Genomic DNA, 25,108 nt, shown 5'->3' with positions numbered 1-25,108 from the left:
GAAAACAATGATGCCACTAATCCATAATGGTTCCATTTACTGTCAATCTACATATCTTTACTAGAAACTATAATTGTTTTTCATGGTGAAAACTAACTCTTATTGGTAAATTTCTTCTAATAGGTGCACTGCAGATAAGAAGTTCATCATGTTCACAGATTTATTTCAATATTAATCATCCGGCTATTGAGGTGTTGAGGCAAAGGTATAAAAACTTTTTGGGTAATGTAAATTTTTAGTACTAGGAGAAATATAAACATGATTGAATTGTATAAACTCTAATAAACATGTTGTATACTATTGTGTCTACGGCATACTTGGTGGAGCAGTCAAAATAAACTACTTTTGGCGTGAAGTCTTCCCTACACATTTGCAATCAATTTATTCATAATAAGATTTAGCCAGATTGTGTTCTGGAATGTCTGCTATTTTGCATTACATTTGAGTTTTTGTCATCTTAAAGATGATTGTTTTGAGATTTTAGTATTCAGCCAAACTTTCTCTTATGAATTGGAATAAATTTTAATGTAGACTCATATGAATGTTTTACTCATCTAATCATTTGTTATATGTATTTTCCGAAATCAATGTTTACTTATGACATGTGAATATAATTTTAGATGTTGCAATTACAAATGGGAATAACATACAAAATAAATGATACTCTTTTCCATGTAGATTGGAAGACAATTTTGCAATTTGAATATAGATAACAACAATGTTCACTTTGATCCAATAATCTTACAAACACTTTCTGCAGAATAATATTGTCACTAATTTATAGTAACGTTGATTAAACATTAACATACTAACATTCTTCTAATAATACACTGGAATATGAATCATATATTGTGACCATAATCATCCACTAATATGCGAATTCTACCAATTGCTTCAATCAACTGACCAGCCTGGCCATTCAAATTAGCAAGATGCTTCTTCCACCCATCGCCAAACTTTTGAAAGCCATTCACCATCTCTGTAGCGTTTAGTTTCAAGGTTGTCTCATGACCACGTAGGGAGGTGGACGTATCACCTAGGAATCCGAGTGGATTTCTCATATAAGATGGTGGAATTTCGTCACTGCTTTGGGATGATTGTCCACGTATTTTCCTTGATCCATTCTGAAAAATATCTTCTATATTGCTATAAAGGATAGAGATAAAATTATGAAGCAAACGTCCAGAAATTGGTAAGACATGAAAAGAAACAAACATGTAAAGAATACTTTAACTGTTCCTGGAGGCCAACCGAACGAGCAAACAAATCAGATTGCCTGCTTTCCATGGATGCATACAACTCTGAGAAGAAAACGTTTGCATCTTCCAGATCAGTGTTGAAATCTGCGCAAGTGACAGCCAATTGGTTCAACTCCTCCATTGCCACATTTTTAATCCCTGACCATCGTTTCCTCTTTGCACTGCGTGAAGTCATTTTTCACGCTATATAAGAGAAGGTGTTTGTGTTAATGTGATTGTATGTGTGAGGTCATGTACCTTTCCCTTATATAAGCATCAAACTTTGATAACTTCCTGTTCTATAATGTGCAGTTAAATAACTGCAAGTCAGTTACCTAAAAATTTGGTAACTGCAAGTCTCCATAACTCTCATCATAAACGGTTCTCTGTGAGTGAGTCTTTGACAACCAACATACAATTCCCAATTCATCATCAAAATACTCATAGATGTAAAAATTTATGACCAAATGTAAACAGGTTCAAATATGAAACACAAAAATACTTTTATGACGAAAAGTACTATGACACAAACGCATAAACCATTCTTATGTTTTTGGTATCATACAGAGAAAATAGTAAGTACTTATGATTTTACATCGAAACTATCATCAATCTCAATTACTTCTTCAGAACATGAAGGAAACATGAAATCTTCAAAGCGGTATATTCCACAACAATGACGAAGGTGATTCACGCATGCCGTATCATAAACAGAAATCTGGAAGTCTGAATTACCGTAATATTTAAAAAACATAATATAACCCTCACGTACAACATACTTTCGTAAAAACTGATTCATCCCACAAATCTTCTTCTCCGCAAAACAGAATTTAAATTTTGCACTCACCCCACCACCGAGAAAAATCTCTAAGTTATTGGCAAGTTTTGTACCATAAAGACAGTAAAATACATGTGGTACTTCCTGCATAGTAAGATTATCAATTACTGCAAGAACTCATTTTAGTGATTGACTCCTTATAAAACAAGAACAAAGTACAAATATACCAGTTCCCCGAACTGTAACGTATGATCTGTAATAACCTTGAAAAATTTGGCATAATGCTGAACATCATCTGCCTCACCTGTTAAAATGCAACATGGGAAACAATTTCAAAATCTCAGGTTTTTAAATAGAAGCTGTTAATGACAAGATACCTCCATAAGTTCCATCTTTTGGAATGACGGATTCATCAAAAACACATATTCTAAACTTCAGTGCTTCATCAGTATGGTAGAGAGCAATGGTATCACCAATTTTAATTTGTGTATCTCGAATGAACCAATTCCACTCATTAGTAAAAAGGACCGCGTCAGTAACCCATTTTACATGTATAGGCCATTCTTGATCCTCAAAATAAAATGTAATGACTGGAGACTTTTCACATAACCCCAATTTGTCGCAAGTATCTGAATTGATAACCTAGAAGGAACAAAACTATTAGAGATAACACATTAAAAAAATGACAATATTTTAAAATAAATTTTGAAATATGGACGTCTATTTGTTACCTCTGTGAATGATGTGCCCAACAAATGTTTGCCTTCAATAAGTATGCGCTGAACAGTGCAGAAATTAGTTGTAGCATTACAACAAAAAGTGGTACTCGGTCTTTCTAGCTCGGTATCAGTCCAGGTCAAGTCAGAATCCCATGCCACTTCTGTATATTTTATTTCCACCGCATACGGATTATATACTTGAAATTTGAACTGCGCTCCTCCTTCATATTCCAGTAGAACCATATGGTAGGGCTTCATTAAGTAGAAATTCATCATATCAGACATATTTTCGATGCTCTTAGAGTTTCTCTGATATTTTCCTGTCCAAACAATATTCAAAGGTCCTAACAACTTAACCTCACCAGGGAGGTGACTCCCATAGTTTATATAAAATGGCAATGTCAGAAACTGCATAATTTGAACAAAGTAAGCAAAACAGATACTCTAATATATAACAATTACAATTATCATATATTGAGCAATTGAACTTTAACAAAGTACAGAGCTACATTCTAATACATACCAATTCCCCCTTTCTGTAAAAATCACCCATATTTGTACAAACAAAACATATCTGAACTTCTTTTATATCCATTCTGCATCAATTTACATTCAACGATCAATCGAACATCAAATTCTTATTCTAACAATGAGAATACGTAAAACATAATTGAACAACATACTTCTTTCGGAATGAGTACCCCCGATGAAATGGTATGGATTAGTTATTGTACTGAATGCAATACTTCAAGCTCTAAGTGTATAAGTTGTAATTGAGCTATGCTGATTTGCTTTCTCTTTTTATTTTTGGAATATATTTGTGTATTATTCAACTATTCTGTCCATCCTAAAAACCTAATTTTAAATGTTACATTCATATTTTACTTTTCCTTATAAATTGAATGGAAATATAAATGCGCTATTAACGTATTTTAATTAAAATCAAAAAATTCTATAATTATGCTTTATATCAATACAATACATAAGTTTAGAAAATCTTTAATAACTTGCCGCTGTACATACTTTTTTAGATGCAGAATATGTGATGTCATCTAAGAATGAATGTGACTGTTGTATTGTATGTATATCTTTTTTTTCATTAAATTAAATCACATTATTTAATTTTGGTATTGTCTAAACTATTCATGGCAATATTATTTGACAGAGTTTTACCTAAACTCGACACCATTATATTTCAGTGAAAAATAAACTATTCAAATGGTAAAAATATTCATTTGGTGCGAATCGTAAAAATTAATAAAAAAAAATTGCTAGCATGCGTAGCTGACTCATCAAACTGGAAAGGTCATTTTACGTTCCCAGTTACTAATATACAATAAAGATAATTAACCAACAAAATTCATTTTGCACATAATTTATAATTACAATACTGAATTATACTTTATTCACTTAATCACGTCGCGAAAATCTCAGTCGCTACAGTATGGATTGCTCAAATGCATGATTGTAACAATTGATATAAAATATTCAATCAACTCAAACTCAATCCCCAAGTTTTAAATATAATTTATTTCATCTATAAATGTTAAATCATTATATGTTTATTTAATAGTTATTTGATTTTATGATATGAAGAACATGCATGGATGAATGAAATTAGATTCGAACAATTACTTAATCACTCATCACTAATGTTCAACAAAATTAAATATATACACAGAAGTATCATATGTAATACCATATGTGGAAAAAAAATCAATGATGTAAGGGTGCATATAGAGGAGGAAGTAACAAAATGGACCCGGTGAATAACAATAATACCTCCGTTTTTTATTCAAGTGATAATTACTCTGTAGTTGTAGTAAAAATAAAAACTAAAACTTTTTGGTGCCTGATAAAGAATATGAGATGTGTCAATTGTATTTCAATTTGGCCACAATTTGGTATCTATACATTTTTTTCATAAAATTAAACCACATTAAGTAATTCATGTTATTCGTCTAATTTGAAAATTTTATTTCTCTTATATATTAGCAACAAAAATATTTAAATAACATCATATCGTAACTATTCATGACAATATTATTTGAGATACTTTTATCTAAACTCAACAGTATGATTTTCGGCTAAAAATAAAATATTCAAATTATAAAAAGAAATAGTAAAATAATTTATTTGGTGCTAATCGTAAAAAATAATAAAAATTATTTTTTTGACTAACAAGCATAACGCACGGGCAAAGGTCCTTAGTAAATAATAAATACAGCACAGCCTCACGTAAGATTACAATTTATTAGTGCATTTGGTAATGATAATACTCTACCTAATAAAATGAGCAGAAATCCAAAATAAATCTTATTCATGTGAAACTCCGGGTGTTACGTACACACCTTCGCCTAAATTACTTGTACTCGAATCCATCCCCTTCTTAATATTACGCACAATTATTTTCAAAGGTCAAGTTTTGTAATATTTAATAACATATCACAAAAATCAATTAATAGAATAAGAAAAATCTTTTTAAAAAAACTTATATCAAATTGGGAAACTACTATACTGTTTCAAAAATAAAAGTGACATTATTAAACAATTTAAGATAAATAGGAAATAAATCAAGATTTAATAATGAAAAATATTATCATGACACCACTGTAAATTAAATATGAAATCCAAATTTAGAAAATAATATATTACATATTACGGAACCATGGTACAAAAATAATTATAAATAAAATTAAAATTATATTATATTAAATAGAAATAGGTATATATGAATTATAAGAAAAAACATGTAATTATATAAATTGAAACAATTCTAAATAGATAAGTTGTAGCGCTCTATAATAGGGTTAAATCTGAAAGAGCTCATTGAAATGAAGAGCTCGCATCAAATTAGCCATCAAATTTAACGAGAATTATTTAAATCACTAAAATCATAATAAATATCAAACGGATACCTAAAAATTTGTGTTCCAAAAATTAAAAATTATTTTTTATGAAGTTCTATACATTAAACTTAAATTCTATTACAATCAAATAAAAATTTATAAATTCTAGTATTTTAGTTAATGCACTGAGGTTTTTAAAATTTGATCTCCTAATTATTTTTATTTAAACAAAAAAAAAGTAACTAGAAAATCAGAAATAAATAGCAGATAAATTTTTAAAAACCTCATTATATTATTTAAAATTCTAAAATTCACAAGTTTTCACCGGTTGTACAGTGATTCAAGAAAAAGGTATAGATTTTTATAAAAATAATTTTTAGGACACATGTTTATAGATAATGTTTGATATTTATTTTGACTTTAATAATTAAATAACATCTCATTAAATTTGATGACTTAATACCAATCGCGAAAATTTTAATATTTAATCCATTTTTAATAAACATGTCAAATACATATAAACACAAATTGTGAACTTCATGTTCCCGGACCAACAGTTATATTCAAGTGTTGTCTAACGCACTGATGCTGATGCAAGGGCATCGAATTTATATTTTAAGATTCTGAATTCAAGTTTTTTTTTCTTTTCGCGGATCTGAATTTTTACTTTTCATGGGAAGAAAAAAATCAAATTCGTGAAAAATATATGCGGAAAGAAAAATTCATATGATTTGGACCCCTGAAATAAATGATGTTCGGGTTTTGAAATAATGTGTTAGATATAGTTTATATAGTACCCGATTGTAAGAGATTAACATCTTGTATTGTATAGTATAATTCAAGTAAAGATGATTTAAACAGATTAATAATATAAAATTATAAATTAATAATATAACTTATAATATAAAAAAAATCAGGCATCAAACGATTTTTAAGGTACTATAACTTATGACTCATATGTTATTATGAATATTTATCAACTTACCACAAATATAATACAATTGAACATCTTTAAAATAATATAATCAGTATAAAGAAAAATTATTATTTTAATTAATTTATTACTTATGGGAAATAAGAATACAAAGGGTTCGTTATGTTAAAGCAGAAAAAAATTATTTTAACAAAATTATTATTACTAATCAAGTTGTAACTGTACTTATTTATTTTAAGCTATGTAACTTTATTTAAAATTTCACATTGGTTCTTTCTTTTTCCTCGTTTGGCCGTTATTGACTCCAGGCTAGCTCACATTGAAATATTTTTGGATCGACTACTCGGCATTTTTAAATCTATGCTATCTTCCTTGGCCCATTTTATTCCATTTAGCTTACAGTCCACTAACAGTCAATTTTTTACTTTATGGAATGTAGTTTATTTTTTGCTTTATCGTAGTTAGAAGCGTACTTGATGATCCTAATATTGAATCATATTTAAGTGAGGAACAACACTCTTTTATTGATACTATTTTTCCAACCCCTCTTATGTAGGGCAAATAGTCTCTATTTATAGGGGACCTTTAATGGGCTTTTCCCTTTACAATTGGGCTCCTACTGGGCCTCTTATTACAAGATTATATATTAAAGTCCCTATCTATGATCCATCTTCCTCCTTTATTCTCGGACCCAACGTTTGTCCCCCGCGAACATTATTGCAATATCTTTAGATTTGCTACTAAAGTTCCTTATTATGACCCGTAAAAAATACAAAATAAAAATAAAAATAAAAAATAAGCTAAAAGATAAAATATTAAGATGTTTTTTTTGCATGTCTCCTTTTTGTTATTTTGTTGTCACCATTTATTTGTGTGTTTAGGAGACGTGTAATGATTAGCAATCCAGTATGTATTGATTTAAATATTAGAAGTCTTTTCACCTTCCCTCTCTTTTAACAAACGGGTGCTACAGTATTTTTTTAAAAGGGCTAACTTTCCTTCGGCGTCTCTACTCCTGTAAGTCTTCTGCAACTTCACGTTTTCTTCTGATTAAATCTTTAACGTTTTAGTTTCGAATTCTTGGTTTGTATCATTTGTGTTTGAGTCTTGGTTGTCGCCATTAACATCTTTGCAGTTCCCCCTTTTTTTATTCACTTCCATGGCTAACCCAAATTATGGTTCATCCAATCTCTTTCGCAATCCTGAGAAACGCCCTTTAGATGAGGGTGACGAAGAATCTGCCATAAACTTAGATAATCTTGAGATTCCCAACTTGAATTCGTATAGATCCTTCGACTTTATGAATGAAGACGAGATCTTCTCTGGTGTCGAAGTAGCTTCGAAAGAGTCTCCCTCGCTCAGCCCTCGTACCTTGGAGTACAGAGAGAGAGTTCTTCGCGAAAACTTAGAACTCGGTCGTCTTGAGTTTCCCCAGGGTAGCAGCCTTGATTATATAAGTCACTTTACTAACCATAGATTAAATATGACCCAACTAGAGTCCTGGGTTGATTTAAAAAATGGGTATAGATTATGTATCCCGACCCCCGAAGAGCGGATGTGGGTTATGCCGGAATTCGGTATGCACGGTATCCCCTTAATTATGTTCGAGTATGGCCTTCGACTCCCGATGCACCCCTTCCACCTCGCTATGTACGAGGCTATAGGATGTGGGGTCGCCCAGTTGTCGCCTAACTCGGTAGCCCAGATTAGTGGTTTTATAGCTTTGTGTAACGAGAAGGAGAGGATTCCTTCTGTGAAACTGTTTTTTTCGATTTATTGTGTTCGATATCATAATGGTCAGGTCTATTTCGATACCCAAAGTAAGCGACCCAAGATTGTAAGTGTGAAATCCTCTAACTCAGGATATCATCCTATGTGGGTTTATATCGGATGTAAGGATTTAGAGTTTGTACGGCCTTGTCGTAAAGTAACTCAATCGACGGTCGAGTATTTGAATAATCTTCATAAGTATGATAGTGAATATCTCGATAGGTATCAGGGGTCAAGACCCGTTTTTACGCATAATGATTTAAAGGACTCTAAGTTTCTTGAAGAGCATAATCGTAAGTTTTTTGCTACTTGTCCTTTTAAGTTTCCTTCTCTCCCTTTCTTTTTCTTTATATACATCCGTTAATGTGGTTTTATGTGTGTTTTATCTCAGTTGCTGGAAGTTCCTTGAGAAAGCTTTTGGACCGTGGGGTTTCGGTGGAAATGGACAAGGCCATGATGATGTTGGTTAAGAAGTCCAAGGCTAGAGCTGTCGATGCACCGAGGGTTGATGAAAATACTTCGTCGAGAACAATTTCTATTGAGCTTCTGGATGAGAACGGTAACAAGGTGGTCGGGGGGTCTGAACGTGTCCCTTGTGAAGGGGTCGAGACTCCTTCTCGGAAGAGGGCGAGAGCTGTAGCTGTTGAGGTTCCAGATGCCACAGATAAGGAGGCTCGTGAAGATGTTGCGGGGTCTGGCGTGAACATGACTTTGACGATAGTTGGGAATCGGAGAATTATATAGCCTACCGTCGACCCTGTGGTGAGCAAGGAAGTTATTCGCGTTGAGATTCGCCCCACAGAGAGATGGGTTGGCGGCTCGACAGTTCCTCTTCGAGCTTTCCGTGTTTTTAATCTGCCTCAAGATTCCAGCGCTTATGCTAAAAGATCCAGAACGGAGCTCGTTGATCGATGTTTAGGGAGAGCTGGAAGGGTATGCGTTTCTTTATTAGATGCTTATTTAACCTATTTCTTAGCTACTGTAATTATAGATCTCGTTGGTCAAAGCCTTTATTTTTGTTTATGTTTTGTCAGTTTTTGTCCGATATGATGCACCTTCTTGAGGAGTATAGGGCTGATGAAAGCGGAGATTCGTCTTCAAAGCTTGAAGAAGAGAGGGATATTTTGAAGGGTGAGAAGAGGAAGCTTGAAAATGATTTGGTTGACGCCCAGAGTCGCATTGCCGAAATTTCGAAAGCAAACTCAGAGCTAAGGTGTGAGAATCACATACTTTTCTGTTTTTAATTAATTTTAATTATATGCTCGTTTTATAGCTACATATTTTGTTTGATGTAGATAAGTGAATTGGAGCTGGCTAATGATTCCTTAAAAAAGGAATCGGAGGGTGTCGGGTCTCGACTGGTGAACGTTGAAACTTCGCTCGGTGAGGAGACGAAGAAGCGTGAGGGCCTAGAAGCCGAAGTCGCCACTCTTCGTGAAAAGAACGAAGCTTTGGAAACGGACACTTTGAACTTAAAACTGGAGGTGGAGAAGGGTGTGGAGGAAATAGCTGGGGCCCTCGGTAACGGGTATGATCGATGCCTTAAACGTATGAGGATGGCTGGCTATGATGTCGAGGGCCATGGTTTTGACGATTATATCCGAGATTTTGCTGAGGAGACTAAGGAGAAAGGTGCCGACCCCTGAAGGCGAGGGATGCCTCGTTTATCGATGTATTTTCTAGATTGCCCTTTTTCAATTTGAGTACGTTATGGATTTGTTATGGATTTGTGTTGGTTATTTCCTTTGAAGGAGATGCTCGGTTTATCTTGCTTTTGTGTGCATAATTCTGATTTCAGTCTTAACTTAGCATCAAGGCTAACTGTTGATGTCGGTTTTTTTAAGATATTGAAAATTGTTATTTTATTCTAGAAAGGGGTTTTTTAACTGCGCAATAGTCATTATTTTCTTGCAATCGTGTTTGATTTTGTGATAGTATTGTCACGCTTGTTTGTCTTTCTTTTCTCTACTTTTTTCATTGGTGTATTTGTTTATCGATTTTTCCTTATCTTGATCTTCTAACTTTGCTTAAAAGTATGTTTTTTTTATATAGTCTCGATAGACGATGGTTTTTCTTGTGCAGTAACCCTCGTTGCTGGATTTGATCCTTTGAACTTGTAGGACTTAAATCTCCTTTCCTAGGCTATTTAAACTTGTTTTTATACAAGAACTTTTATACTTACGAATTACACGACAGCTTGAAAGAAATAGATTGCATTGATAATTTAGAGTGGTGTCTTAGCGGGGATCTCATATCAACCCCTTTTCGCTAAAACTGCTTTTGCATAATTAAAGGTAATTATGATTCATACATTTCAAACAAACTGATTACTGATAAAACTTCTTCAAGTGAATTGCGTTCCACGCATTCTTGATGAGAGTAGCATCGAGTGTCGACAAACGATAGGTTCCTGGTGCAACGACCTCTGTTACTTGATAAGGTCCTTCCCACGGGGCTTTGAGCTTTCCTGTTATGGAGGGCTGAGATGTTGCTGACTCTCGGAGGACTAGATCTCCCACCAAGAATTGCTTAACCTTCACCTTCTTGTTGAAGTAAGATGTTGTGCGTGCTTGTTGCTGGAGGACTCTGTTAGATGCTTCATCCCTGATTTCTTCTATAAGAACATTGTGAAGTTGGATTCCTTCCTGTGATGCTTCGGGCTCAAAGTAATCGACCCTCGAGGAATTGAGAGACACTTCGACTGGTGAGACAGCTTCTAAACCAAAGGCCATCTTAAAGGGAGATACTCCTGTTGAGCTCCTGAGGGTCGTTCTATAAGACCAGAGTACATTAGGCAGTTCCTCGACCCATGGCCTTGGCAACTCATCGACCCTTTTTTGATCCCCTGTAGGATTATCCTGTTGGTCACTTCAACCTGTCCGTTTGCTTGGGGGTATGCTACCGAAGATTTGATGTGCTTTATTTTGAGTTGTGAGAGTGTTTCTGTGAACTTATCCCCCACAAATTGAGTTCCGTTGTCGGTTACAATGATTCTTGGTACCCCAAATCTGAACACAATATATTCCATCAAAAATTCGACCATCTCTTTCTCGCGAATCTTAGCTAAAGGTCGGGCTTCAACCCATTTTGTTGCATAATTAACGACAACGACGATATATTGGGCTTGATTCTTAGACTTTGGGAAAGGTCCCACGATGTCTATGCCCCACTGAAAGAAAGGGTATGGGTTGGTTACTGGGATCATTTCTACTGATGGTTGATGGGACACCGACCCGTATAGTTGACATGACTTACACTTCCGCACAAAATTTTCACAATCACTTCGCATTGTAGGCCAAAAAAAACCCTGCCTCACTATTTTGAGGGCTAGATTCTTACCCCCTAAATGATCTCCACAGATACCAGTATGGACTTCAACCATCGATAGACGAGAGTCTTCTGGGCCTATGCATAGAAGTAACGGGTCTACCAGTCCCCGACGGTATAGCTTGTTTTCTAGCACACAATAATTTTTTGCCTTGTCAGATATGGATCTAGCTTCATTTTTATCTTGTGGCAGCTTGTTCTACAAGATATATTCCAAAAAGGGTTGACGCCAATTCCTAATATTGAATCATATTTAAGTGAGGAATAACACTCTTTTATTGATACTATTTTTCCAACCCCTCTCATGTAGGGCAACTAGTCTCTATTTATAGGGGACCTTTAATGGGCTTTTTCCTTTACAATTGGGCCCCTATTGGGCCTCTTATTACAAAATTATATATTAAAGTCCCTATCTATGATCCATCTTCCTCCTTTATTCTCGGGCCCAACAGTACTCTTGAGCACACTTTTGTTTTTGGATTGAGTTGATCTCAAACATCACACTATTATCATTCACCACATGTGAGGTCATCCTATTTTGGCTTATAATTTTTTACCTTGCTTTTAGTAAACGAGGTAAAATGTGTGCATCGAAGGAGGTGATATGAAGTCAAAGAAAAGTGCAAAGTATTTAGGGCGAGTTTCATGTATAGGGTGAAATGGAATTTCACCCTTTCGATAAAATAATCTACTTCTCCTGGAAATTCTTGCTAGTGTAAAATATATAATATTCTTTGTGATGGGCAGGAAGTTACATTACAAAGTCGTTTAAACATTGCACAATATCTTTTATCTCAAATGGGAAGTTTTGCAAACTGATAATTCTGTTCTTTCATTGTTAATTGGTTGAACATTTAGCTTGCTATGACTTTCCATCCATTGCCTCCATATATTTTAGCTTGCAAGGCCATATAATTAAGCAATTGTATCATCAATTCTTACAAATCAACCTCATCATTGCTGTGCTGCTTGGGCCAATGAACAGCACAGTGACAGTTATTATATAGACATACATGTAACTTTGCAAGTATCACCACAATACAGCAAATTTACCTACACCAGACGAATAGAGGGAGTAAAAAACAACTCAACTCCTATCCTTGTCCCTAATCTTTTGGATTAATGATTCTTACGAAAGATTTGCAATTGTTTCACGAAATTGGAAAAACCGTTTTCTCTGAATTCTGATTACCTACCTTTATCAGCCTGAACAATATGCACAACTCACAAGAGAGAAAAAAGTATAATATATATACAATCTAAAAATCACTTACATTATGATTCAGATTACATACTACACAGCACATGCATAAACAACTAAATTCTGCTACTGTTGTTTGGTATACAAGAATAAGCCTCTGGACCTTCACATGAGATGGTGAAAGAGCTTGAAGAAATAATGGGAAAAAAAACAAATATAGAAGATACATAGAGACAGGGATATTACAAACAAAATGAGCTCAAGTCTTCTTATCTAAACACACTAAAAGAGAAAAGATTATAAAGGCTACTGTAAGTGTGTGGTCAGTTTCTGCTGCAATGGAGCTTGGTAAAGCATCCCAGATATGTTTTGAAGAAGCTGTAATGGTCCTTGTTGGTGTGAAGGCATTTTAATGATTCAATCACTCAGGATGGTTTTGTTTGAGGGGTTTTCCCTCGTCCATGTATTGAGCTTTCAAGGCATTCTACATGATTCAATTACTTCAAGCACTGTAGAGTGGGTCTCCGGGGAAATCATGTTAAGTGTTAAATGAAATTCCTGCAGACAATATATTGCTAAGATATTTACAAAAGATTATACATGTTCATCCCCATACCAGTACATGTGTATAAAATCATCCAAAAAATATAACAGTGGCAAAAGGGGGGGATTTAAGGCTAATTTTATGGCAAATATTAAAAAAAATAAAAAAAAGAACCATATATATGTATTAGTTTAAGCCTATCACCTATATGCATCTTAAGATGAGCAGTAAAAATGGTCGTTACTACAGACAAAAGGACAAGAAACGTTCTGAAAATAGAACTACGCCCTGCCTCACAAAGGCATGAAAACGAAAAACAAATGCTGACGTCTAAAAAATGAATCAGATATACCATGGCCGATTTTTGCCCAAAAATTCTTAAAAAGCCAATGGTTATTTTAGATAAAATAAGTCAGATCCTAACTGTAAGGTCAAGCAAAGAGAATCCACAATATAAATTTCGCGAATGTCTTACTAACAGAATATTTCACATAAATAGGCTACTTACCACAAATCTCTCCAGCACTGGAACAAGAATTGCCAACTTGTGATCTGGGAAACATTCAGCAATTGCATTGCGTATGCTCTTGCTGCAAGAGGAACAAAAAATATATTAAAAACTGATTAAAAAACCAATATTTTGTAAATTATGAGTACTATGAGAATTCACAACCTTTCAGTCGAAAGGAATGCTAGAAGAAGGGCAGAATAAGCTTCAACAATCATTTTCTCCGCCTCTTTCTCCCCCTGTAATAGAACATCCTCTTCATCCTGCACATTGTGAAATAGTCAAAATCCTAGGAATTCATATATAACATAAGTACTTATTTACCATCCATATATGATTAACTTTTGTCACTTAAAGGTCGCCCTTCTTGACTTTCCTTTTACAAAGTATAATACAGCCTCTCAAAGGGTGATTTCTTTGGTTCAAATAAACATGGGATCTAAAGTGCCTTGACATCTACCAGCCATAGGGGTGTCTTGCATCATTTTTGAAATTTAAAGACAGTTTGCGAAATGATAAATACCCATAGGTAATTGTTAACAGTCTACTTTCAATACATGTTGCAACAGATGACTATCTATTTAAAACAAACTTATTTTAGTAATAAGTCTATACATCCCTAAGATTAATCATCTTCGCGATATGCAGCCAGCAATGATATTCCTTTGAGATCGATTGTCGAGAACCAGTAAAGCTTAATAAGCCAGATTTAACATGTTTAAGTCCAAATCAACCAAGCTTATTAATCTCTTTCACCTTTTCTGAAAAACAATTTGCACCAAGTATAACAAATAACATAACCAAGGTAAAGTCTGAGCCAGCTCCAGCAAGACCGAGCACAGAGGATTGCATAATCCGTAGATGATCCAAGTATAAAGAAACCTAAATACTGACTGAAACTCCCCTAGAACCGGTTCATCTGAGTCCATGGTTGTAAAACAAGTTAAGAGAATTCAACATTAGACCTCACCAGAAAATTCTGACTTGGCCATTAATACATTCATACACAACCTTTTTCATGTGACCGAGGACCATTTTTTTGTGGTCTTGTGCCTCATAGAATTGTACTTTTACATTTTTTTCAAGTTGAAATAGCGTGCATGGTTTGGCAACTGCACAAAAGTTACAGCTGCTGGTCTGTCGTATATATTAAATAACCTTGGATCTTGAAGTCCCCCAATCACGAAAGTTTCGTAAGGGGAAACTCAAGATAGATGACATACAACTTAAAAGAAAAGACAATCATAACTAACACCATTCAGAAAAAGGATAGTACAACAAGCCTACAAGGTTTTTTCTAATTAATATTGCATAGCATCTCCGTAACCAGAGAGCAGACTTTATAAGAAATAAGTTAAGTAAACCAGCGGGAAATTTTGTACGAGTTGTAAACTTACCGAAGGCATATTTCTCCCTTCTTCCGCTGCCTCTCCTGCACCTTGATTGGCCAAAAAAATGGAGCACAATAGTGGAATCACATCCGTACTCTCACTTTCTGATCCTTTCAAGCTGGGACATGCAACACTAGTTGATGCAAGCCGTGATCTGAAGAAAAAATAATTAAGGTTTATTTTTCATACTAGTACAGAAGATACATGTAAGTTTTCATGAACTAATGTACATGAAAATGTCTTAAAGTAAAGCCAGCATAGTTGCAATCTACTTAAAATAGGACCACCACAAAGACAAGTCTGATTTTTCAAAACAAGGATCTCAGCAAAACACAAAGGTCTTATCACATATACATATCGCTCTAAAGAATTGATCCAGCTTAACTCTATATCTTCAGAGCGGACACCGAACAAACTTCAGCTGATCAAAGTTTGAATTTCATGGCTTCTCATACAGCCCTGTCTATAAATGCCAATATTGTCTACCACTGAAGGGTTCATAACATATTTATTTCTAGTAGAGAGGTCGTGTCTCTCTTGCGGGTGACTTTAATTTTCAGATGTGAAAGAGAAGATAAGGATGGAGGAGGTAAGAATAAAAGAAATAATAATAAGCCAACTGTTTTAGGATAAGACTGGTAAAGGACATGAGCACGAGGGACTGGGACTAAATTCAGAAATGGCGCGAAAAGACCACTAGTTTTAACTTCTGAACAGAATGGAGGACCGAGGATGGTACGGGTGGCAAAATCCGACATGACCTGAAACACGACCCAAAACCGACTCGGAAAAGTACGAAATAGGGTTTGGGTTTTTGACTTTCGGTTCGGGTTCAAGTTGGGTAAAATTTTACCCAAAAAAACGGGTCATTTTCGGGTTGACCCAAAATACCCGAACCCGGCCTGTTTATTTAGATAATTAATTATATATATATTATATATGTATAAACATGTCTGGTTATATTTTATGTAATGTTTGTAACATTGTGTTTTGTTACATTTCTAGTTTTTAAGTTAACTTGGCAAGTTATCTTGGCACAGCATTTTATTCTTGTCATGTTGCCTGTTAATGTTATTTTTATTGGTTTATTCTAAATTTTGGGTCATTTCGGGTTATTTCGGGTCAAACAGGTCAGTTTCGGGTAATTCGGGTAATTCGGGTAATTCGGGTAATTCGGGTACGTAGCACGTCGGGTTCGTGTCACAATTTTTGAACCCGTTTCGGGTCGGTTGGGTTCAAGTCAGGCTAAAAAAATTCAGGTACATCCAACGCGACCCGAATTCGACCCAGAACCCGAATTGCCACCCCTAGACGATGGTATGAGAATTACGCATTAGTGTCCAAAACTTAAACTTTATTTCATTCATTCCTTCAACCCAAACAGAGTACAAGAGTTTTCACAATTTCCTTAAAGTGCAATGAAAGAATGCCGTGTTTACAGATATATTGCTGACAAGGTACTACGAATAAAGTATTGTATATTTATTATAAAGAAAAAAAGAAAGGTGGCAAGGAAGATGATACAAATAGTTATAAGTTACCTGTTCTGGCCATCTTTTTCTACCAAATTCACAAGCAAGCCCAAGATAGCAACAAGGAAATCTAACTCCTCGTCAGTGAGATTCCTGTTCGACGACAAGCTAAGTTTTTGTAGATCACTGGATGAAGAGAACTGTGAGCTAAACTTTGGAAAATGCGCAGCTATTAATGATGACAGTGTTTCTAGGCCTCCACAGGATGCAATTTGCCGACAGCCAACAGAATTATCGTTTGTCAAGTTCATCAGAACCTGCAGATAATATTTCATGAGTCCTCAAATGTTCAAATTTTCATCACGCTATATACAACAAATATCAATTTAAGGATACCACCCACAAAGATACAAACAAGTGCGAGAGATGACTACTGAACCATGTCAATACAAAATTAAAATTTTCTATAAAATATCATGTATGTACCTAATCCATTATAGAATCCATGTACTACATATATCAGTTATGTGATCAACAATTTTGGTAAGTTTGGAATGTAACATCCCCTAGAATGACCAACTTCTATAAGATTATTACTAAATCTAAGGTTCAAGAGTAGACTCGTAATAAACTCATATAAGTGAAAAATATTTACTAAACACCTTTCTAGGAGACAGAGAACCTATAAGAAGCCAATTAATTTAGCAACCCAAACTGGAAAGAAAACTTTAATGAGTTCCATAATCGTAAAATGTACAAACACTAAAACTTCTGAAATTTAGGTGCAGCACATTACTTTAACAGCTGTAAGAAGGCAATTTGACAAAAGGCTGGACTTCTCTTCATCCACGGAAGAAGAACAAGAAGCCTGAGGAGAGCTTTGAGAGGAATGTTGAATTTCCATGCTACTCAATTCATGATAACCTAAAGGCTCTAAACTCGTGTGAGATTGGCATACACTTTTTTGTTCTTCATCTGCTAAATTTGTTTTCCTGTTCTGAGATACACCTTGCTTCCCGTATAATAAATCCCACTTAGATGGTTCAAAATCACCTTCATCAAAAGCAAAAGGATCTTGGCTTTCCTCCAGGAGTTCAATTCTGGTACCTTCAGAGGCATCAGATGTCTTAGAGATCGCAAATTTTAGCCATGAGCCATTACTAGATCGTGTTTGACCATTTGAACATCCTACACTGCACGATTTATTTTCCAAAGAATTAGATCTAATCTTCAACAAGCTAGCTTCTTCTGGACAGTTGGTGGTGGTTTCCGAAATGAATTTTGAACCCCCTAATTGAATGGAAGCCAACTGTCTACTGTTCTGAGATAAATCGGAGCTGATTTGAGAAGTCCACTGCGTGCTACAGCACTCCGTAGAAGAGCTGATGTACACAATTTCATTGTTCCCGTCTGCAAATTGAAGGTATATTGTTATATGAAAAGCTAATGCCAAATTGAAACCAGCAAGATTAGAATACTTCGAGGAGCGAACTACTTATACTGTATTACTTTTGGAATTTAGATGTCACTCAAGCAAAGACTTTAAACTCAAATCCTGCAACCACGGTTTTAATAGCTCAAAAACTATTACATTTCCTGTTTACAGAAAACATTTCAGGTAACAAGTTTTGAAACAAAAATGTTTCTAGTGCATGCAGGCCTACACTAAATATTAATAATTTGACATGCAACGGCCACAAAGATAATATACATCATTTGGTTTGTAGCCTAGCGGGTACCAGTTGAATGTTCGAACCTCGGTGGAGGTATGGTGTTTGGGAAATTAAATTTATATATATGATATACCTGATAAATTGCAATTCCAGATACTGTAATATTTAAGAGTGCAAGAACTATAGAAAGAGATATCATTATTCTAAAATGTGTTTAACTTCCGGAACACAAGCCAAAGATATAAAGATCCCAAGCATAATATCAACATCATAACCAGAAATAGCCTGTAAGTTGCAACCAAAAATTAACATTATATTACTGAACAAGCGTATTTATCATATAAAACGCATAATTAGGCTTATGTTTCTGGATATAGTGAATTAACTTTCTTTAACAATTAAATAATTTATTTGACTACAAAATGATAAAATTGTTCTCATATTAGTGACTCACTGCTTTCATTGTGCTTTACTGCTACAGGTCTTTCTGAAGAACTGCACAACATTTCATCATCAGCACTATTTGAAGTGTTTAAATGCAAAGAAACTCCTGAAAATTAAAACCGCCAATTATTAGTTTTAGTATATCCTTTAAGGTGAGTAACTGCAGCCTGCAATTATGAAGATACACATTCTGACCGAACTTCCAAAAAAAATATTATTGAAGTAGATACCTGATAGAATCTGAATAATGCTTAGCACAAGTTTAGTAAAAGATTGTGGTTGATGTTCGGAGTTGGGTTTACTCTTCATTCCAAGCAAATGGCTCTGGAAGTTGTACAATAATTTTAGCAATTTAATAAAATTATAGACCAGCTGATTATCCTTTGTGTTTATACAGGTGACAATGTTATCATTTATGCAACTTATTATTCTGCTCACCTGATTATCCTGACTAAGGAATGTAGCATTTTCCATAATCTTCAGACACTTTATGAGCAGCACCAAACTTTCTAAATTCATGTCATCTTTAGATTCTTCCAAAACTTGACATGAGAGATCTGATAACCATCTCTGCATATAAAATTAGTTTATTATATCATCTATCAGACATTCCAGCCAAAAGAAAAGTAGGAGACTACACAGGAAACATGTTCATGCAGCAACTTAGAATTATTGATAATTCTACAGTCTGTAACATAAGGAAGAGCACATAGTCAGTATACAGCATTTTGTTTCGCTTTACTAATTGGCTGTCCCCTATTCATGTGTCGTGTGCTCAAATATTTCTGTTATTAGATTACATTTTATTAGAAAAGGTAAATTTATATAGCAAGCACGTATTTTACTTAAGGAAACAAGTACAATATGAAACCAATTTGGAGCTTTTAAAATAATATAGGTTGGTGAAGGAAATAGACGACAAAAAAAGGAAGCAGTTCACCAGTTTCAGATGACCCTCTTTAAATGAATGTTGTATAAATTTCGCCCCATGCTCCTATTTTTATACCGTATATATAAAGATTCACAGATGCAGCACAGTTGAGATTTAAACAAACTAAAACCATATAAAGCTCTCACCTTCATATTCAAATGACATTGTCTGGTCACATCAAATACTGCGTCAAGTCCCCCATGCTCTCGAAATTTTTCCTTAAAGTTGCCCCCGGCCTTTCGCACATTTCCTGAGGTCTCTGAGTAAATAGAAAGTCGAAAGCCAACAGAGTAAGACCCATAGAAACAAGAATTTAAAAGTTTTGCACTTGAAATTGAGCAGACAAAATATGGTGTGGCACACAAAACACAGAGCAAAGGAACATCCTGGTATCAGTAAAACACATGCTGTATAAACTATATATTTGTTTAAAAAATTCAATGAAGTAAGGGTTTTGTTATCCCTGCACATTATTTATTTTAAAATCTGCTTAGCTATAACTAGCAAGTTTAACAACAGCAATAATAGAATTCTACAAATTGACGAAGCTTGTACTGTATAAATGCATCCCCGCGATATAAATATCCAGTGACATATACTAGAAGATCTTCCAGATGATAATAAAAATAAAATTAAAAATATCAACCAATACATTTTAAATTCCTAGAAGGAGATTGTATACCTTCAAAAGATATGGTAGATAAGCAAGCTTTCTCCATTGTCAATAAAGATATCCATTTTGGACTCATTTCTGGCTTTTCTTTCACATTATCTTTTCCATCTCTAGGCTTCATTTGCTTGCAACTAACAAGAAGTTCCTGAACCTTTAGAAAGATAGCATTGGATGTCGATTCTACTTCATTAACACCTTGTGAGCAGGAAGAATCCTTCCTCAATGCTAAGAGTTTAGAGCCAATGGATGGAGCTTTAACTTTAGAAGCATTAGTGGAGAGTGGTTTCACCATTTTCATTAGAAAACGAATGCAACTGGGTGAATCAATAAGGCGATCCTCTTGACCCTGTGACCAGCAAAATTCAGTAATGACAAAAGTTCACAACAACAATATGCATGCAAACTTATTTTAAAGTGTGATCCTAGATAATGAAAACTAAGGTTTATTTTATCTAAACAATAGCCCATAGTGAAATAATTAAATGCACTGCAAAACGACCTCTTTAAATATTACTATCAGAAAGAAGGTAGATACATATTATACATGTTCATTTTGCAATAGGGGATATATTGGTAACTAATCACAATAGATGTAACAGTGATGTTGACTCCAACAAAGATTCAAAATACAATACCCTAAATACCAGCAAACAGTTGGAGAATCATGCAACATATTTCATAATTTGAATATCCCTATGGATTAGAGAAAGCATATTTAATCAAAGCACAAAAAGCTTACATCACTAGTTAGGATGTAAAAAAGAGCTGCAGCAGCAAGGTTGCTGGGTGGATCATCAAAGCTTATTCCCATAATTGCATCTAGAATTGTCTTTGCTGTCCTGAAAAGAGATAAAAATATATTAACAAATGTGCCAGAAGCTAACAATTCATGCACTGGGCTTAAGAGCTCCTGTATTAGAATTTTTGATAGGCTTTTCAAATTTTCCTTTCCTGCTTGTAAGTGACAGCTAATCAGCTTAGTGAAACCTACTTACTGAGCTAATAAAAATGCAAAAGTGGTGATGGATACTGTAATATTTCATCAATACACAAATTCACATCAATTATTATCTACCGATTCTGTTATGTAATCGTAAAACACATGACAAAACTGAATCAAGAATCCTCCAAATCATGTAAACTGAAATTTACTAGCAATTTATGCAAACAATTTGAGCTCTGTTAATTGCTGATACATAACAACTAACTTGTTTCATACATGAATCCCTATAAACCCTATAATTATCTCATAAACAAGAAGTAAAACAGGAAACACTAAAATTACGAATAATGCCTCAAACAAATTTACAGTTCAAACAGAGTCTTGAAATTATAGCAATGCAACATATCAGCAGCTAAAGATGCTACAACACATACCCTAAATGATAACTCTAATAAGATCATAATCCAATACTAAAATTACACAAAATCTTGAATATCAACATACCCATTAGTTCTCAAATGCCGACGCTGCTGAGCAGTCTTACATATCGCCAACAACGACAACAAACTGGCACGCCTAATTCTCGGTTGCTGCCCTTTCCTCAACCCATCCAACGCAAAATAAACCTCATCTTCATGCTCCATCATTTCACCAAACTCCTGAGTCTCCATCAATGTCTTAGTCTGCTCCACCACCGGTACGTAAACCTCTTTCTTCTCATTAAATTTCACCCCCTTCTTCCCCCCTTTCTTCGACTTCCTAAACACCCCATCACCAATCCCCAAATCCCCACTACTCTTCGGTGGCAAAATGGCCAATTCTTGCGATTCTTGCGAGAAATCCAACCCGTACGCCTCGAAATCAAACTCATTCCTCGGCTTCTTTAAAACCCTATTCAACCCCATCTCAGAACCCTCAATTAGTAGTGGGTCCCTCTGGGCCCGGATCCCCAATTGACCTGAATCTTGGGAAGAATTCGACCCGAAAAGATCCGAATCGAAGCTCCACCTCGAAGACGAGCCTTGCGAAGAAAACTTAACACCAAACACATCATTTTGGTGATTACTTTCTTGAGACAAAACGGTGTCGTATTCATCCGAAACGGCGTCGTCGAATGGCGAATCAGTGCAGTTTCGTGTTAAGCTTCTGTTGCGACGATTGTACTTTCTAACGATCATTTTATAGGGTTGTGTGATAATTTCGAATATTTCTCATAGGAGGGGTTGGGTTGGGTGTGGTAATTAATGGAATTGTGGAAGGGTGTAATTGGAATTTTGAAATTAGGGTTTGAAGATTTTGAATTGAACTAGAGGATTGTGAGCTGAGAGAGAGAGAGGAACTACAGTACAAGTTGTTAGAATGAAAGGGATACAAAAAAATTTAAGTATTGGTTTCGGTAACTTCAAAGAAGTTTGAGGGGTAATTAGGTCAATGTAATGGAAACCAGCAATCTTGACCGTTAGTTGGAGCAGAATTAAGTTATTACAGATTTACAATTTCAGAGTAGTATGCTACAAAGAAAGTTTATTCTCGATTAATCGGTTTTGAGTTTATCGAGTCTAGTTTTAGACCCGAGCTCAATTCGAGTATTTTATCGAGTTCTAAAATGTATTAAATTTGAACACAATAACAAATTTGAGTCGAGCCCCGTTTTATATAGTCAAGTTCGGATGAGTTCGAAAATATTTAATTCGAATTTCAATTGACTATTTTACCGACTTGAAAATTGTGTTCAAATTTGAACTCAATAACGAATTCGAGTCATGTATTATCTTATCGAGTAAAATTCGAGACGAGTTCGGGTCAACTCGGTTCTAATTACACTCTAATAAAGAATGAAGCCACCATATTTGTAACATTTAATAATGTATAAATTTCATTTAACATATAGCCCCTTACCTTTTTTAAACAAGAAAATTAGTTTATTAATAAGTTTATATTTGAAATAAAATTAACCGCATGATAAAAGAGATTAAATTAGGTTTAACTTTGTCAAATCTATGATCGTGGAATGAATTTTACAAAGAGTATTTAATTTCTCTAAAATGCATTTTTTGAAAAATGTGTTAGTCTATTTTAGTGCAATCTCTATAAACTGTGCATGTTGTTCTATAAAATATCTCACGGGTCCTTTGTTTAGTGGTAACAAAAAGAGATCTAGAATTCTTGTATTCTCTCAAGAGAAGTAGCTGAATTCTTATTATTCAAGAACACAAATTAGTAGCACAACGAATTTGATTTAATATAAATTAAATGAGTTTTGATAAATATATGTGTCTTTTACGTTGAGTTATTTATCACTATAAATTTATATCTAGTTGTTTAAGTTTCATGGCCCAAACACAACTCTATTTCAAAGATAGTAAAAATCAAGAAAACACATTCACCCTCCTGTGTTGCACTTCATGTAATAACCCCAATTTTTGGAAATTTTTGAAACCCTTATGAATAGTGTTTTTGCTGAATGAGAAAACTTTTCATGCCACACTATGTAGGGGTTCTGATATGGATATTCTGAGATATTATTAGTACTCTATGTGGTATATAAGTGTATGTAAAGATCGTCAGAATCCAATTCCGAACACTTTGATTTTTCCCGAAAATCCACTAGATACTGAAAGAATTGAGTATAAGGTAACAGGATAAAAAGGATTTAAATTCAAGGATTATAAGAGAGGATCATAAAAGGAATATAATGTATTGAGAAAGGTTAAGGGAATCCAAGTAATAAGATCCCGGGTATGATCCCTCAAACGATAAATGAGAACGAAAGTTAAGTGAACCGTATAACAGATCAGCGGTCATTAGCCAAGTAATTAAGAGCTAATCAAAGAGGTTAGTGATGATGATGTCACCACACCAACAAGAAGATGACAAGTGTGGGAAGATGACATAGGAGGATGACATAAGCATGACCAAAGGGAAGGTATTGTTGGTTGATTTCAAGCCACACAAATTTTACCATGGTTAAAAGGTAATTAACAAAACAAAAGGATATCAACCAAGCTTTTTATGCACAAAGATCAAGAAAACAAAGCAAGCTTCTCTCTCCCCCCTTTTCATCTTCTTCATTTCGAATTTTTCACCAAAATGGTGAATTAGAAATTCAAAACACAAGCTATACTCCATGGAAAATTATAAGGTTTGTTTCTTTGGATCCTATATTTCATAACTAAGAAGAGCAAGTAGTTTGAGTGCTTGAATCAAAGGTTTTCTATCTCAAACAAATCATTTTAGTTTAGGGTGAATAGTAACTTTTAAGAACAAATTTGTGATTCTTGATTTTATTTGCAAGGTCAAAGTAGCTTAAGCATATATTAAGGCTTCCATGGACATTCCAAGGATCTTTCATGGATTAAAAGCTTCAAGGAAGGTATAATCTCTTAACCAAGATTTGTTATTGAATGTTAAGAGCTTAATATGAGTAATATAGTTCATGAGAGGCTTGATGGTTGTGTATGTAGAGATTAGTTGGTTTTGGGTTGTTTTTGGAGTTGTAAATCTTGGTTGTTGATTAATGAACTTAAGTGTAGTTTAAATTCATGATAAAGAATAGTATAAATTGTTAATGTTGAGTTGTTGGGGCTGTTATGATAAAGTATGGATGGAGTTTTGATTGGGTTGTGAATTGGGATTGATTGGTGGTTGAATTGGTTGGTAAAATTTTGGGAAATCGCGTAAACATAGCCGTCGTAATGTCCGATTTTCTTTGG

General features: G+C 34.4%; 2 protein-coding genes across 2 annotated transcripts; both read right to left on the bottom strand.

The window, feature by feature from the left end:
* Positions 1-10,615: 10,615 nt before the first annotated feature.
* Positions 10,616-11,020, bottom strand: LOC141687220 (uncharacterized). Its single transcript, XM_074492424.1, has one exon. It carries the CDS (start codon positions 11,018-11,020, stop codon positions 10,616-10,618), a length of 405 nt encoding a protein of 134 aa, XP_074348525.1.
* A 1,827-nt stretch (positions 11,021-12,847) lies between these two features.
* Positions 12,848-22,765, bottom strand: LOC141707191 (wings apart-like protein 2). The gene is made up of 13 exons (XM_074510228.1): positions 21,900-22,765; positions 21,192-21,291; positions 20,462-20,798; positions 19,926-20,038; positions 19,287-19,418; positions 19,079-19,172; positions 18,859-18,954; positions 17,528-18,141; positions 16,801-17,048; positions 15,266-15,413; positions 14,034-14,131; positions 13,869-13,950; positions 12,848-13,374 (listed from the first exon to the last, which is right to left on the bottom strand). The coding sequence occupies exons 1-13, from the start codon at positions 22,571-22,573 to the stop codon at positions 13,291-13,293; spliced, it is 2,820 nt and encodes a 939-aa protein (XP_074366329.1). The 5' UTR covers positions 22,574-22,765; the 3' UTR covers positions 12,848-13,290.
* Between the last annotated feature and the right edge of the window lie 2,343 nt (positions 22,766-25,108).

The sequence above is a fragment of the Apium graveolens genome, chromosome 2, assembly GCF_009905375.1.
Source record: "Apium graveolens cultivar Ventura chromosome 2, ASM990537v1, whole genome shotgun sequence".
Lineage (NCBI taxonomy): Eukaryota > Viridiplantae > Streptophyta > Magnoliopsida > Apiales > Apiaceae > Apium > Apium graveolens.
Note: the sequence above shows the minus strand (reverse complement) of the source record. Positions and strands in the feature narration are given on the sequence as shown.

What these genes read in the sequence shown, in the direction of transcription:
- LOC141687220 (XM_074492424.1), bottom strand. Translation starts at nt 11,020, where the DNA reads ATGGCCTTTGGTTTAGAAGCTGTCTCACCAGTCGAAGTGTCTCTCAAT.
- LOC141707191 (XM_074510228.1), bottom strand. Translation starts at nt 22,573, where the DNA reads ATGATCGTTAGAAAGTACAATCGTCGCAACAGAAGCTTAACACGAAAC. An exon ending in GAAAAAGATGGCCAGAACAG is followed by an intron (nt 15,414 to 16,800) that starts GTAACTTATAAC and finishes TTTTTTCTTCAG; the next exon opens with ATCACGGCTTGCATCAACTA. An exon ending in GCATTCCTTTCGACTGAAAG is followed by an intron (nt 13,951 to 14,033) that starts GTTGTGAATTCT and finishes TTCCTCTTGCAG; the next exon opens with CAAGAGCATACGCAATGCAA.